This window comes from Onychomys torridus, chromosome 10, assembly GCF_903995425.1.
Source record: "Onychomys torridus chromosome 10, mOncTor1.1, whole genome shotgun sequence".
Lineage (NCBI taxonomy): Eukaryota > Metazoa > Chordata > Mammalia > Rodentia > Cricetidae > Onychomys > Onychomys torridus.
Genome location: NC_050452.1, coordinates 83,011,582 through 83,027,590, shown reverse-complemented (window position 1 = coordinate 83,027,590; position 16,009 = coordinate 83,011,582). Strand labels below are relative to the sequence as shown.

Sequence of the window (16,009 nt, the reverse complement as noted above, 5' to 3'; positions counted from 1 at the left end):
CCTTCCTAGTGAATCAAGGCAAATGTTTTAGCAGAGTATTAGCAGTAGGACTAACACATCTTCTGAGATAGATGAACTGTGGACCATGGGCCCAACTTCTCAAGAATAGATTCCACTTGTGCTCAGCCTCACACTATAACTTTATTATTTATGTTGCCTTGGCCACAGTTCCATTTTCAGCACCCCAACTCCACTTCTCCGTAATCACGGAGACAAGTGAAAGTGATGTGCACACAAACATGGACAGAGCAGCTGACACCCAGAGCAGTTCTGTATGTCATGTAGATGGGGTTCACAAGTAAGTTCTCTCCCATTAGTCTTAAAGACAGTGCTAAGAAGCATTTTATCCAGTTCCTCAGAGTTCTAGCAAGGTTTATTGTACTGCGCCCACAGAGATGAGTTCAAAAATGCCCCCCCCAACTTTGCTTCATTTCCCCCAATTTCATTCTTTCTGGGTCTCTAGTGTTCTTAGATCACTTAACACACTATTTCCAATTTTTCCAAAGCTTTGTCCCGGTCCAGTTAGAGAAATGAGTTAGGTGCTGGAGTAACGGCTCAGTTGTAAAAGTGCTTGCCATACAAGAACAAGAACTGAGTTTGGGTCCCCAGTACACTGAACTAATTCTTGGAGACTTAAGATTACTGCCTTGACTTTATCAATAAGGCTGTTTTGCCCAGGGCCACACAGTATACAAACACACAGTGAATGATTCCAATGTCCTATCTTAAGAGCTTAAGGCAGTCACTTTGAAACCTAGACTTTAAGACCCACTTCATAAAGGACTTCTTAAAGGCTGTCCAACATAATGGTTTCTGGGAAGAGCCTCAGGGTCAATCACAGGCTTGTGATCTTTAAATGCCAAGTAAGCAGGCACTAAGCTCTGTAGCCTAGGGATTTCTTTAGATGCCAGCAATCTGTTCCAAAATAATCTTAGTGTCCTTTCAAGTACTAAGCTGGTTACTTCAATTTCCTCTCTGAATCTGACTCATATATCTGAAAATCAGTTTTCAGTTGAATATATCCAAAGTTCCTTGAATTTCTAATTATTTTACTTTCTGACCTCTCTTGACTTTCTTTCCTAGATTCTAAGATTTACAATTATTTTCATACTGACTAAAACATTTGGGTTTCTTTTTGTGTCATAAGTAGAATATTTGGGAAATTATTTCTCATAGGACAAGGAGACTACTGTCTTTATGTCCCCTGGAATAGCTTGTTCATCAAAGATATATAGACACTGAATGAATTTACTCTGGGCCCTGGCAGGTCTAACCTATCAAGTTCTATTTAACTCAAGTTATTTGTCTGATGGTTGTCACATAGGTCAGACTAATGACACTAAGATCTAGCAGTTGCTTCATATTCATAAGGCATTCCTAAAGTTCAGCAGAAGACTTCTGTTCATCAGGCACTCAAGGACATAGGATGAGAAGTTTCATCTCAGCATAAACTTCCATGATCACCAAGGCACCAAGGTAATAAACTGCAGCATGGCACATCACACTCCATTTTACACATACCCACAGTAATACAAGTAAGTCCCTCTGCATGATTTCTTCTGGCAAAGCACATGACGTAACTTCAAAATCTATTGTATTTGAAATCCGTAAGTAATTTTTACCAAATACCAAAACAAAAATACTCAAGTATGAATTTGTAATTGTTTTATCTACATCACCTTGGTTTCCTAGCCTGCTCTACAAGAGAAGTACCCACCCCAAAGCAGGAACTTAGCATTGCACAAATAATCAAAAAACAAGACAAAAGTATGCTTGCAAAATGGCCATTTATTGCCTACAGGGAAAGGAAAAGTGGGAGAGAAGGGGAGAGTACACAGGTGCAGGGAAACAAGCATATATTTAGCCCTATACATCATGTGTGAGCAGTACCCATCTCCAAAATGGAAAAAAAAAATAGTTTGTCATCTGACATAATAGTTAAGGTTCTTAAGCACCTCCCTTCTGAGCTGCCACAAGATTTAAAAGGCAGGACTGCTTTGTTTAGTCAATATTCACATTAATGAAAAAGAACGCCACCACTCAACTGTGTCCTTTTTCACACACATCTTCTATAGTGTCTACTATGAAAAACATCTCAGCTGAGCAGTTCGGTCAAGATCCAGACCTTATCAACTGTTTAATAAATAGAAAAATAAAGCAGCTGGTGATTTTATCAGAGAGAATGAGAGTAGAACCATCTTCTCCAGCGATGACAAAAAAGAATGAAATGTCTAGAATATCACAGGACCAGTCTATCAAACATCAATGATTAGTAAGCTACAATTACATGGCACTTCATTGAATCCTCTAATGAAGAAAAAAAGAGAAAAGCTTAAATTGTAAATGATTATGAGAATACATTGATTTAGTGCTCGGCTTTTTCTTAGGATTAAAAATAAAAAATAAATAAATACACAACCTAACACAGTAGAAATTTGCTTAGAATGATATTAATAGAAATTACCAAGTATTATGGGGAAATTACTAAAATACCTTTTTTAGTTTTAGGATAATGTGCTTTGCTTTTAGACCATTGTAATAGTTACAAAAACACTAAATAGGCCACAGAATAACTCAAGTGTATGCAAAATAATAAATTAGTCAACTTAATGCCAGGAAATAAAAATAAATAATCCCTTCCCTAGTCAAACAGTAAACTGAATGGAAAGGTAGAAAGTCCATGAACAATTACTTGGCACTTATACAGTTTAAAATAAGATACAACTTAATCTCTGATGAATATAATCACACAATCTGGCCTTTTCAAAGAGAAAAAAAATTATATATATTTTCTCATTAAAAAGAAAAAAGAAAAAAGAAAGAAAAAGTGCTCCCCCACTTCAGAGATAACAGAGTTAAGCATTTCCCTCCTTGAAATACTCCTAGTAGTCCTACTGAATCCACACCTCAGCTCCTCCTAGACGAAAGGACTGCTTGCCTTTGGACAACGGTATGAATGCCCGCAGTGCACTTCTCAGTGCTGCTGGTGTTTACGAACTCTGCCATTCAACACCGAACAATTCCAGATCCAGTGTGCAGTAACAGCCATCCAAACCCCTCTCAAAAGTCGGCAGAGCACCGCTCAGGAATTTCTCAGGTAAGGGAATATACTTGTAGCAAATCAAGCACAGAGAAAGGGCAGTAGTTTCTGGATAAAGAGCAACCCACACACTGCATCACTTACCGCATTAAAGTTGAAACAGCAGCAGGAAACTAAGTCTGTCTGGTAAAAAGCAAAGCCATTGTTTGGCACACCAATGCTGAGCCAATATTCTGAGTTCAAGTAACTACACACAAATTAAACATATGTGGTACACTGAACAATTGATAGCTAAGAAAGTCTGTCTGTGCTCTGAAATAATGTACAAGAAAGGATCATTCTTCAGAGGGCTACCATGACCCCTATGCTTTTAGAAGTGACAGATATACAAACAGGGAAATCAAACAAAGTCAGGGAACTTGCTGATGAAAATAGCCAGTAACAGGTACCAAATGAATTTTGAAATACTCTGCAAAGTGAGTATACCATGCCAAGAGGCATGTAGTTTCTAACGGCATACTTCTAATTTCGGTTCAGTGCTATTCATCTTGTAGGCTGTGCCATCAATACCAATGTTTAATAGGCATGCCCTTAACTCATACCCTTTGAAAGTCATCTTACTAAAAATTACTTCAGTTTCTCCTGTGGATCCAAGAATAAACCAAGTCTGCCAGAAACCAAAGTTAAGCTAAAAGAAAAAATTATATTAATAAAACTTTCTGGGAAGCCGTTTCTTCCTACAGGCCTTTACCTGAGACATTTACATGAATACATTTAGTTAAGTAAGTAGTACACGTTCTATCCTTACCATCGTCCTGACAGGTCCCCACTTTTCTTCTGCTTCCCTTCCCATTCCCGTGGCTCTTGCTCAGAACATCCAAGGGTTTTATCTTTTAAGCATTTAGGTGACAATTATGAAAGATGCTCTTCTCATCCTGTTCTGAAACAGGCTATAACTTTGGTAAATGAGCGGGTTAAAGATGTAGTAGCATTTACTTGTGTTTGAACTTAAATTTGGGAATTGCCGTGCAATTATAGAATTAAAATCATCCAGAGCAATCAGAAACATAAATGTTCTGTCTACAAACTCAAAACTTCAGTTGAAGTTTCTTATTTAGAAAAATAAGTCTAACTTCTCTACTTAATTTATCTATTTCTAATAGACAAAAGTCATACAAATATGATACAAACCAAATGGAAAGTCGGTAAACAAATCTTTGAACACATCAGAAAAGTGTTACTTTGGGTTTTATGGGGATAGAGAAGAAAAAAAAAACTTACAAACATGACAGCTCACATTTCAGTCAAAACGTGTGTTACTTTGAACAAGTGACAGAGATTTTGCTTGCTACAGGACCATTATTGTAATACAATTTGTTTTTTGTAACTGACGCTACCAACCAGTTAGTATACTTTGCAAAACTATTAAAGATATTTCAGAAACTTAGAATATAAAAGATTAAATTTTAAATCAGTATTAGAACAAAGTCAATTTTAACACTAGGAAATCTAGTTTTGCATTAGAAATGAAGCTGTATGCTCCTGGCTCCTTCAATGCACGTGCTCAAGCTATTTCTCCTGTGCTTTCACTGCTCTTACTATCTGCTATTAAGTGTACAGGTGGGATCTGTCATTTTTATTAAATCTTAGAAATACAACACAGACTTAAAATTTCACCTACTGACAAGACATACTCAGGAGACAGAATTTTTAAACGGAGCACAGTTTTGTCCATGTTCTAGGTTTAATGTGCCACACCCTCAATTTTAACACAATCTGCCACAGATTCAAGTGATATGAGTCTTAGATAGTTTTCAACTTTCTCCCTTCTCAGTGATATATGACTTTAAGAAAAAAAAAAAAAAAAGAAAAAGAAAAAAAAAAGGTAAGTTTCGTATTTCCACAAAATATAACACTAAAACACAGTGGCTTTTAAAATACATTCACACAGGATGCTTATTAGTAAAATTAAGTATCTGCCTATGAATATCAGAAACGTAATTTGAAAATAAAGATTGGAACAAGGCAAATGGGAGGGTGGGGGAAGCTGGTCTCAGAACCCATTGTGCCATACCTGACTTTAACATGTGATATTCAAATGAATGTTCACACGCCTTACATCAAATAAATCAAACAAAAATATTCAGCTATGTTGTACAAAATTTTTTCACATAAAACATCATAAATCTTGAACAGATATACTGTATCTGAATTCTAAAAAGTTGCCTACAGAATGGTGCTGGGATTCTGTTCTCTGCTTGCTTTTAGGCAGTGCTGTTGCTTAAAAGTTGACACCAGGCACAATATTGTAAAACAAAGTCAACAAGCAAGGAGCAGTAAGTGGATTTGAGCCTTTTCCAGATGTCAGTCCTGAGGATGCTGCAATATTCCCCATCAAAGTGTGTAAAGCTATGAGGAGGATACTGATGCTTGACAGTGGGTGACTTGACATGCACTTGTATGACTGTTACAATGGCAAACAGTGCAGTTTCCCCTTCCCCAAACAACACCGTTTAAATAAAACTAACACTCCAGTTCTTAAGAAAATTACCAGAAATCATATTTAACAGTTAAAAAAATACATAGCACAATCTAAAAATGCCCAAATTTTCTTTTATCATCACATAAAATATGCAGCAGCCCAACGGCATAAAGCTTATTAACTTATTCTGAGAACTAGAAAGTATATGAGCACATATGACTCACTTCACTGAATATATACCATGTCATTCACCTTGTCCTTTAGGCTTCTCACTGCCAAAGTTCCAAATGGCATGCATTTAACAAGACAATGCTGAGGACAGCAGCATTTCTGATCATCTGAACTGGCAGCTCAAAACAAGATACCACTCCTTTTACAAAGGGAACAAAGGGAAACAGTATGTGAAATCTGGGCAGGAGGCTAAAGGGAAACCGTGCACATGAAAGCTGGGTTACCATGCCCTAGGTGTGTGCCACCCAAAACAAAACACAATCATCTACTTTACCAACATTTACGAAAACCACATTAAAATACACAGGATAATGAATGGTTTGAAAGAGTGCATTTGGAAGCAGAGAGACCCAATTACACACCTTCTTGCAACAGAGTGCCTTGATCATACACAAAATAAACTTAAGCTGTTTACAATGTTTCCCAATTTTTTTATTTTCCCCTCTACATTTAACTATTAAAAAAGATTTTTTTTATTAATAAATGGGCTCCTCTGTGGTTCATATACAATCATAAGTGAACTTTAAATTTCATTTATACAAACATCTCAAAAAATATCGGGAGTGAAGTATGGTAGGAAATATTGCTCACATTGCTAATTAACATGCGTCTATGAAAGAAGAATGTTCTGTTAGTGCATATACCTCCAGAGCAGAAAACCCACCCAAAACAAAAGATCTAAAATTAAACATACAGTAGCTGATTACAAAAAAAGGTAATGTCCACAAAATTAAGTTTTTCATGCTCTTCTACTTTCCAGTACTATGCTTCAGATAATCAATTTGCATGGCTAGATGTTGGATGCTTGAGGTATATAAGAAGGGGTACCTGAACACGGAGGAAAATCTGTCATCAAGGGTTTCTTCTGCTTATTTGTTTATTCAGGTACTTTAATGTTTTTAAAAGAATATTTTATTTACACCAAACTTTGCTGAACTGCAGTGACATTCCAATTACAATAGATGACAACGCCTCTGTCACTAGGCACTTTTAAAAGGGAGTTTAGGCTTTACAGAGCTCTTCTGGATGCAATCCTGTGTGATATTGTATCATCCCATCACCCTCATCCCACTAAAATTACCCTTTGGGGAAATATTTTTTATATAGCCTGATCAGTAAACTATGGAAGAAATTAGTATAAAATAGCCACAGGAAATATATCATTTAACACTAATAAAACAGCCTAAGATGTCAGGTTTGAAAGAGGAGACAATTTGTATATATTTATAACTAATTAAATAATTTAAATTTGACTTGTACTTTATATATTAGTGAGACACAAATATAGGCTATTTTCTTTTAAAATTTCATTCACATAATGGAAAATTTCTTGTTTATTAAAAATATCACATTTTGATACTAGAAACAGTAAAGTGCATGAAAAGTTTAAAATATAAATTTCAGAAAACTCTTATAGCAGCAAAAAAGCAGAATAAAGAAAAACTTAAAAACACAGACACAACCTTTTCCAATGTTACTGTGTCATAATTAACATTAAGCAGCCAACTAATTTTCTCCCCACAAAATGGTATTTATGCTCTCTGCCTCTCAAGTCAGACTTTCAAGTGGCCCCTCTTGGCCAACAACAAAGGGGGAGTTGGTTTCCAATACATCTAGAGGCATCCAACTTTGGGAATAAACCAGTAGCTTAATTCAAATCTAGACAGATATGGCAACAAAGATTAAAAGCATATGATGGCCATTTGGCAGCTAGAGTCAGAAAAAAATGATCCAAAGTTTTCAACTACTTCCCCAAATCTGTCCTCTCCTCAAAATCCTCTCTATTGTTACCTCAAAACAAACAAACAAAAACAACAAACAAACAAATAAACAAACAAAACAGCCATTTAACTTACTTTGGAAAATATGTGTAATAATATATGGCTTTCCCTTTTTCAAACTTTGACCAGGGGCTTTTCATTCAACAATTTTCTTTAAACATTAAACAGTAGTGATAAAGACAATATGGATCTTATCTTTTTTTTTTTTCCCCAGTACAACCAGACAGAAAAGAAGAGTGGACATGAAAAATGAAAAATACCAGACACTAATTTTGTGGGCATTCTAAAAATACCAAATTCTACTTTCAAGATGTATGGCAGTATATATCTGCCTTTTTCTTATAAATGAACTGGAGAGATGGACTTAGAGTTAATACTTCTAAAAAGATCACAACTAGTAGGCAGACCAAGAGAGAAAAGAGAAAAAGAAAAGAAAAAAATGGGGATTCCTCAAACAAAACAACCAGCATTCAGCCAACAAACTGTCATACACTACGCTTGGTTTTGAAAGCGTGTTGTGCAATTATTTTCATTTTTCAAAATGTCTTGTTATGGCTAGTGGCTATATCACAGTTAATGTACAAATCAAGCAAATTTAAGTGCTTTGTTAATGTGCAAATGACTTGGGAGCCAAAAATCAGTTTGTTATGAAGGAAAACAGAAATTCAAAGTTTTTCCTATAAGGCATGCCATCATTCAATTGAAAATCTTGTATTTGGAGTTTGTAAAAAAAATCGCTTTTTACAAAAATGATTGGCTTATTTGAAATCATTCCAAAGAATGTATTTGTTTTTAGAGAACAACACTGGTGTTGGGCCTCAAATTAGTGAATTGTGAATGCTGTTTTCTAATATAATATAATAGGAAGAGAAGAAATCCAATTTTAAAGTATATTAAACTTTTGGATAGAGACAGATGGTAATACTTTGGTTCCAGCCCTAGTGCCAAATGATATCAGTATGCACAAAAACATACAAAGTCTTATAGCAAACACATAATGAAAGGAACCTGAAGCAGCAGCTTAAGGATGGCCATACTTCACTCCTACATACTTTGATTTACAACTGTACAAGTCCATAGCGACAGACCCCCGTCTTGGCGGGGCTGTACTCCACTACCTCCGATTAGGCAAGTGAACACCATTGACAAGAGGCAGGAGTGGAGGGTGGAGTTCAAGTTGTGTTAACAGTGAGAAGTGGTCTGAAGGGATGTGAGGGTGTGGACACCCAGTGATGTTGTTCTCAACCAGCCATTGAGGATCTAAAGGCCCCAGGACACCAAGCACGTTCATATGAGTCTTGGAATAGAAAATGTAGTCAATCACACCCTGGAAAGAGATTAGGGATAACGGGGAGGGGAAAGAAAAATATGTTTAGAAAAAGAGAAAAACTCCATAAAAAGAACAATCCTTAATTTGGAAAAGCTAAATAACTAAGTAACCTATATTCCTGGTACCTGTTATCCTGACTGTATATTAAACAAGGCTGTAATCTTTAATGGGTTATTACATGAATAAAGGTGGCTGAATAGAGAAAACAGAATCCTACTGAATCATAGTTTTATATTTATACATAAATGATAAAACTAAAAAGCTAAACAGACTTTCTTGGTTTAGTAAAATCTAACAGACATGCAAGCTACTCTACAGTTAACTGTCCTAATTTGCTTAGTTTAAAATACTCATTTCTACAAATCCCGGCACTGAAGCAAAGTATCAGTTAGCAGGAACAGACACACACAGGAAGACATGCAGCTGTATATATAATACCCGTTCCACTTCCCAGAGCTAGATAACTTGATTCATTTGATTAGTAGATAGCAAAACTAATGTGCCTCCACTGTCCTAGGCTGTACATAGATTTCACCTCACCTAATGCTTACATATATCAAGAGAGCCCACACTCCTTTAATGTAGTGGGGACTTGCTATCTAACCCAGATAGGCTTGAATTCAAGATCCTCCTTCCTCACCCTCCCAAGTGCCGGGATTACAGGTATGTGCTACATGAAAGATATGTTGTTAAAGAAATGTTTTTTAAGTGATTTTAGACCAATTCAGAAGATCAAGGTAGATGGTTTAAACTAATATGCCATTTTTAGAAAATTTATAGTTCATGGACAAGTAAAAAGTAAACTTTCAAAAAGTAAGGAAGAAATAAAATTTTCTTTTAACCTACTCACAGACCAAGACAACAATAATAACTATCTAATTACTGAACACTTATTTTGGGGAACTTTTATTTACAGTTTTTCTGGGATATGCTGGCAATGTTTTATATGTTATTATAATTATAAAGATAGGATTTAAACTATAGTAAACTACATATCACTAAACACAGAAGTATATCTTTCAACTGCAAAAACAGTAATGTGCTAGAGCTGGAGATTGCCAACTTTAATAGTACCACTGTCAACAATGTGAAAAAAAGTTAATTAGAAAAGTATACAACCCACAGAAAACACTACAAACCAAGGCTTACTTCCCCCCAGAAAGTTAGTTCTTAAATATTTTACTGCACACATCATCATGTATGAGTGATGAAACCATACAAAAGCTACCAATGGATAGTTATCTAACAGTCCAACGACATTAACTTCTAAGCAGTTTCATTTCTCTTGCCTAACTATGAAAGCTGACTAGTATCAACATACAGCTCTTTCTTCCTTACACTTTTGTTTGGAAAGAAGACAAACATCAAAAATTAAGAAAGGAGGCTGGGCATAATGGTGCCCACCTTTAATCTTTCATCCCAGCACACAGGCGGCATAGGCAGGTGGATCTCTGAGTTCAAAGCCAGCCTGGTCTACATACATAGTGAGCTACAAGTCAGCCAGGGCTGGCAGAGACCTGTCTCAAAAAACTAAACAAACAGAAAACAGAACAAAAAGGAAAAGGGTTATTGAAGATGTGAACAAGCCTATTTAGTAATTTTCTTTTTGTATTATACTCTATTTTCTCTAGGCTTTCTATACTAAACAATGTTCTACATCTATATATGTATACTTAGGATAGCACAAGAAGTACGATTCATTCTAGAAATGACAGAAAGTCAAACAGGTAAAGAGAAGAGCTACAAGTAGATGAAATGATCAGAGAATGGACAAAAGAAAGCAAGGATGCACAGAGAGCCACTGTCGTCATCAGCCCTTCTAGGAGCATCTTGTCCTGAACATGAACAACAGGTTCCCTTATGGCTAAGACTTCCTTTTCCTCTTACAAACTTGCTCCATGTGACCTGGGAATATACTAATATGACTACAAGGATAAGACTGACATTAAACACAACCTATAACCCCGCCCCTACAAGAAACTTGGGAAATTATAAGATATTCAGAGACAAATTTGACAGAATGTTGTATAAATTCATTCCAGGTGAGTTCAGCTATATTAGGTGCTTAAATTCTTGCTAAGCACAGGTGGTGGTAAACAAGTGAAGATTAATTGTATTAATAATATATACCCAAGTGCTTTCAACAGTGACTGACACATAGTAAAGATTTTAGAAATACTGGCTACTATCACTAATATCTAAAGTGTGAACAAATCTGAAATGCAAGTTCATTAAGAATTCAAATGACATCAATAATAATCACAAAACCTAAAAAAAAAAGTCCTTTTTTAGTTTTATATGCAAACCATACATTGAGACTGGATTTTTTTGTGTTTGTTGTTTTGAATCAGTGATCATTCTTTTATTTCATGTGTATGGATACTTTTCCTGCGTGTATGTCTGTGGAACATCTGGGGGCCTGGTGCTGACAAAGGTCAGAAGACGCCATCAGATCAAACTCAGGTCCTCTGAAAGGGCAGTCGGTCTAAGTACTCTCTCTAGTTCTTCAAACTCTTAATCATAGGGATTTATACTCTTCTTTTTTCACATACTTTTATTTGACACAGTTCATATGCCAGCCCAGAGACTGCTACTCACTTTGAAATCGAAGGTATAATTGGTATAAGGCATCAAGTTATTTTCATAGGCGCTCTTAAGTTGGAAGCCATGTGTGATCCTCCCTTCTGAGCGGCCATTCTTTCCACTGCAGCTGAAGTTCATAAGACACTCGTTATACCTTAGCTCCTTGAAGTCTTTATGGTTGTCAGCTACTCCTCCATTGCTTAAATATTCCACAACACCTAGCAGAATAAAGAAAGGAACACTGCCCTTTAATATTTAGTACAAAGCTGTATTATGTATTACTAAATATAGTGATATTTTATTTGTATTGAAATGTGATTTTATTTGTATGTCAATAAAGTTGCCTTGAGGTCAGAGCAAGCCAGAGCAGAAGCCGAGCAGTAGTGGGGCACGCCCTTAATCCCAGCACTTGGGAGGCAGAGCTAGGCGGATCTCTGTGTGTTCAAGGACATAGCCAGCATGGCAGACACACGCCTTTAATTTCAATACCAACCATAGAAGACCTGGAGGTCTGTACAAACAGGCAGTGACAAGGAGGTCATGTGGCTGGGTTACAACCAATGAGGGAGGAGAACAGTCTTTAAATAGACAGGACGCACAGAAGTAGGTCTCTTGCGGAGAGGAGGAACCGCAGAAGCAGTGAAGGGTAAGGTTTTCTGCTTTGGCTCTGACCTCGTGGTTTTTAACTCTGCAACTGGCTCTGTGTTTCTTATTTAACAAGCAGGATACACCTACAACTAAATCTTATTCTACAGACACACCAGGTCTAGAGCATTTTGGTTAAGTCCTATGAAACTCTTAGCAGGACTCGGTGGTATATGTCTTTAATCTTAGTATCTAAGAAGCAGAAAGGCAGGCTGATTTCTCTGAGTTCCAGGCCAGCTTGGTCTACAAAGGAAGCTCCAGGCAAGCCAGGGTTGTATGAGATCCTATCTCAGAAACAAAAACAAAACAACAAACAAACAAAAAGAAAAATAAAAAAAACCCAAACAAATGAAAGTGTTCCTGTTGATTTTTATTTTAAAAATTAAACACCAGCAATTTCATATAACTCAACCACATTGAAAAGCATTTGTTAATTTCAGAACAAAGTATCAGGACCATCCAGGAAATATGTCAATCTTAATGGTTCTTTGGGTTCAGAGGATTTCTAGAGCCTAATTAGCATTCACCAGAAAAGTCTTGACCATGTTTTTGTAATATTATTCTAAATCACTATCTTCTGGTAGTTTGAAAGTAACTGGCCCCCATAATCTCATAAGGAATGGCACTATTAGGAGGTGTGGCTCTGCTGAAGTGGGTATGGCCTTGTTGAAGGAAGTGTTATTGTGGGGTGGGCTTTGAGGTTTCCTATGCCCAGTGCCTCAGTCGACTTCCTTTGGACTGCATATCTGCCTCCATGCTGACATGCTCCCTACCAAACTTCTGAAACTGCAAGCCAGCACCAATTAAATGTTTTACTTTATAAGAGTTGCCATGGTCATAGTGTCTCTTCCCAGCAATAAAAACCCTAACTAAGACGTATCTCTTTAGCGGTAGTTATAATAACCAATCAATAACATTAGGGATACATAAAAAGAATGCTTAGATTTTTTTCATCCTCAATTCAATATTCAGGGTTAACTTGGAAGTATTATTATGTTTTTTAATTATTATTTTTCTGTGTATGAGTGGTCTGTTTGCAAGTCTGTGTACCACATGCATGCCTGGTGCCCTCATAGGCCAGAAATTCTGTCAAGATTCCAGGAATTAAGGTTACTGATGGTTTTAAGTTACCATGTGGGGGCTAGGAATTGAAACATGGCCCTCTGGGAAAAGAGTCAGTGCTCTTAACCACTGAACCATCTCTCCAGCTCCCCTCCCCCATTATTCATTTTTAGGTAGCACTGAGTCTAAGTCTGACACCTATGAAGAACATTTTATGTCTAAATAACATTATATGCCAGAGACTAAATGCTAACATGTCTAAAAAGCTGAAAAGAGTAGCAGCTTCAAAAAGTTGCTACTAATTTGCAAACATGAAAATCTTTTACTTTTTTTATTATTAGTTAGCAATACTATTAAATTCATCTATTAGTGATTAAGAATGATAGAAAAAACATGATGAAGTAAAATGAATGTCAGTGTTATGAATAATTCAAAAGGAAATGCAACTTATCTAGCATTTATAATATGTTAGGCAAACAATTTAATAAGGTCAATAAAATGCTTATTCCCAAACTGAATAACATGTATAGCACCTAAAACACAGAATCAGGATCCACCCCTGATAGTCTGATTTGAGCCAGTGAACTATATATGCTTTAGTAACAATGACACCAGGAGTATCAATGGGAACAATGATACTAATAGCTATTATAAATGGTTTCAAGAAATCACATGAAATAATACAAGAAAAATACACTTTTAGAGAATTTAACTATTATTGTAAAAGACTAAGGAAGAGGGATGTGGGCTGAGGAGACAGCTCAGTAAAGTGACTGACTGGAAGAGTAGCCATTAGAGCTCAAGTCCAAGCTTCGGAACCAATGAAAACCTGAGTGTGGTGGAGAGTTCTTGGAATACCAGTGCTGGGGATGTACAGGCAGACAGAGCCCTGGGGCTCACTGGCCAGCCAGTATACCCTACTTGGTGATCCCTAGGCTGGCAGATACATAGTGTGACAAACAAGGTGGATGGCACCCAAGGTTGACCTCTGCTGAGTGTGTGAGCACACATGCACACACATACCACCATGTATACATGCATGTACATGTGGGAGGATGGGAGAGGCCAACGGAGGAAAGAAGGTGCCAGTTGGCCTAGGGGTCAAACCAAGTATTTGCAAAGATTTCAGCATTTACTTACTATGAACAAGATATTTACTAAAGTTTGGTGACTATTTACAAATTCCTGGTATAGGCACTTCAGTTATTTTATGTTTGCTATTGGGTGACTATTTTGACTAGCCAAATGACAGCTGGGGACATAATTCAGTGGTGGAATGCTTGTCTAACATGCAATAATGTTGGGTTTGATCCCTACTGGGGATGTGGATTAAACAGCTTAATAGTAATATATAATATTTAGAATATGTTTTACTAATAGTATAGGACTTAATACTTTTTTGTTTTGCATTTGAAATCCACGATCTTGGGGCTAGAGAGATAGCTCAGAGGTTAAGAATACTAGCTACTCTTCCAGTGGTCCTGAGTTCAATTCCCAGCAACCACAGCCATCTATAGTGAGATCTGGTGCCTGCTTCTGGCATGCAGGGATATATAATAAATTAATTCATTAATAAAAAAAAAAAAAGGAAAGAAATCCAGGATCTAAAATAGAGAACTCAAGTCTTACAAAGATGAAATTCAGACATAAAGTAGTCCAGTGGTGTGATATACAATCTTACTAGAATTTTTGACTCTTTATACTAGTATTAAGTACAGAAAGATCAATGAAAACTTGCCAAGATTATTACTTGAGATAGTTATCTGTAATGAATATTCTTTAAAGAGTGCCCTTCTCTAATCTAACTCTGTGCCTCAGAAGGTTGATCTTGCATGGCTACAAACCCTTCCCTACCCCTATAGCTCCTAGCTGGATTGGGTTAATGGGCAGCCTGGCAGATAGGAGCACAGTGTGAGAGGGGTTTATCTTCCAAAGGCTCCCTTCTTATTATAATCTGGCAGGCACCGATTATATCATTTCACCCCACCCCCACCCCTTCGGCCCCCCACAAACTCCAACTGGTATGTTCCTTAATTTAGAAGAGAAAGCCCTGTTAGGAGATAGGTGGCTTTTCAACCAAGACTAAAAGCAAAACTGAAAGCAAGGGGAAAAAATGATGTTGTAAATACCTGAATCTGGCAATGAGTTAAGATCTGCACATAGCACCAGCGGGATGGAATTAGGATCTGCAGTTGGGCTGCCAGGCCTACTTGAGGCTTTCTCCAGAATGTTTTTAACCTCTGAGACAAACATCATGGTCTGAATAAGTTTCACATCAGAATACTCTGGGTCCCAATGCATGTGGGCATTTGCCACTATAAGCAGCTGTTTGTCTGCAGCATGAATAGGCTTCATACCTAAATTTAAACATCATAAAAAAGAAAATGTAGAAAGTTATGTTTATGTTTCTTCAATAGTACCTTAAAAGTTTCCTGAAAAAGATCCATAGCTACTTCTTTATTACTCTTTTCTATAAACTTATATTGATTTTTATCTCAAACTTATCTGAGAAGCTAAAGGATAATTCTAGAAATCATGACATATTAGTAATTCATCACAATCATGTTAACAAATGGTAGCCTATGGAATAAACCTGGTCTACTACGTATTTCTATTATAGCCTCTGTGAGCTAAAGGTAGTTTTACATTTTTCAAAGAGACTCTCTATGGCTCACAGAGCCTAAAATATTTAGTATCTAGATCATTACAGAACAGCTTTGCTCCAGGCGGTGGAGGTGCACGCCTTTAATACCAGCACTCGGGAGGCAGAGCCAGGAGGATCTCTGTGAGTTCGAGGCCAGCTTGGGCTACCAAGTGAGTTCCAGGAAAGGCGCAAAGCTACACAGAGAAACCCT

General features: G+C 36.8%; 1 protein-coding gene across 5 annotated transcripts in view; it reads right to left on the bottom strand.

Annotated features, from left to right (window-relative positions):
* Positions 1-1,768: 1,768 nt before the first annotated feature.
* Positions 1,769-16,009, bottom strand: part of Cnot6l (CCR4-NOT transcription complex subunit 6 like) — an 85,430-nt gene continuing 71,189 nt past the window's right edge. For all 5 annotated transcript variants that reach the window (XM_036200638.1, XM_036200639.1, XM_036200636.1 and 2 more), the window contains exons 10-12: positions 15,284-15,511; positions 11,463-11,665; positions 1,769-8,861 (exon numbers count right to left, since the gene is read on the bottom strand). In XM_036200638.1, coding sequence (XP_036056531.1) covers positions 8,649-8,861; positions 11,463-11,665; positions 15,284-15,511 — 644 coding nt within the window. In that variant the 3' untranslated portion in view covers positions 1,769-8,648. The remainder of the gene's footprint in view (positions 8,862-11,462; positions 11,666-15,283; positions 15,512-16,009) is intronic.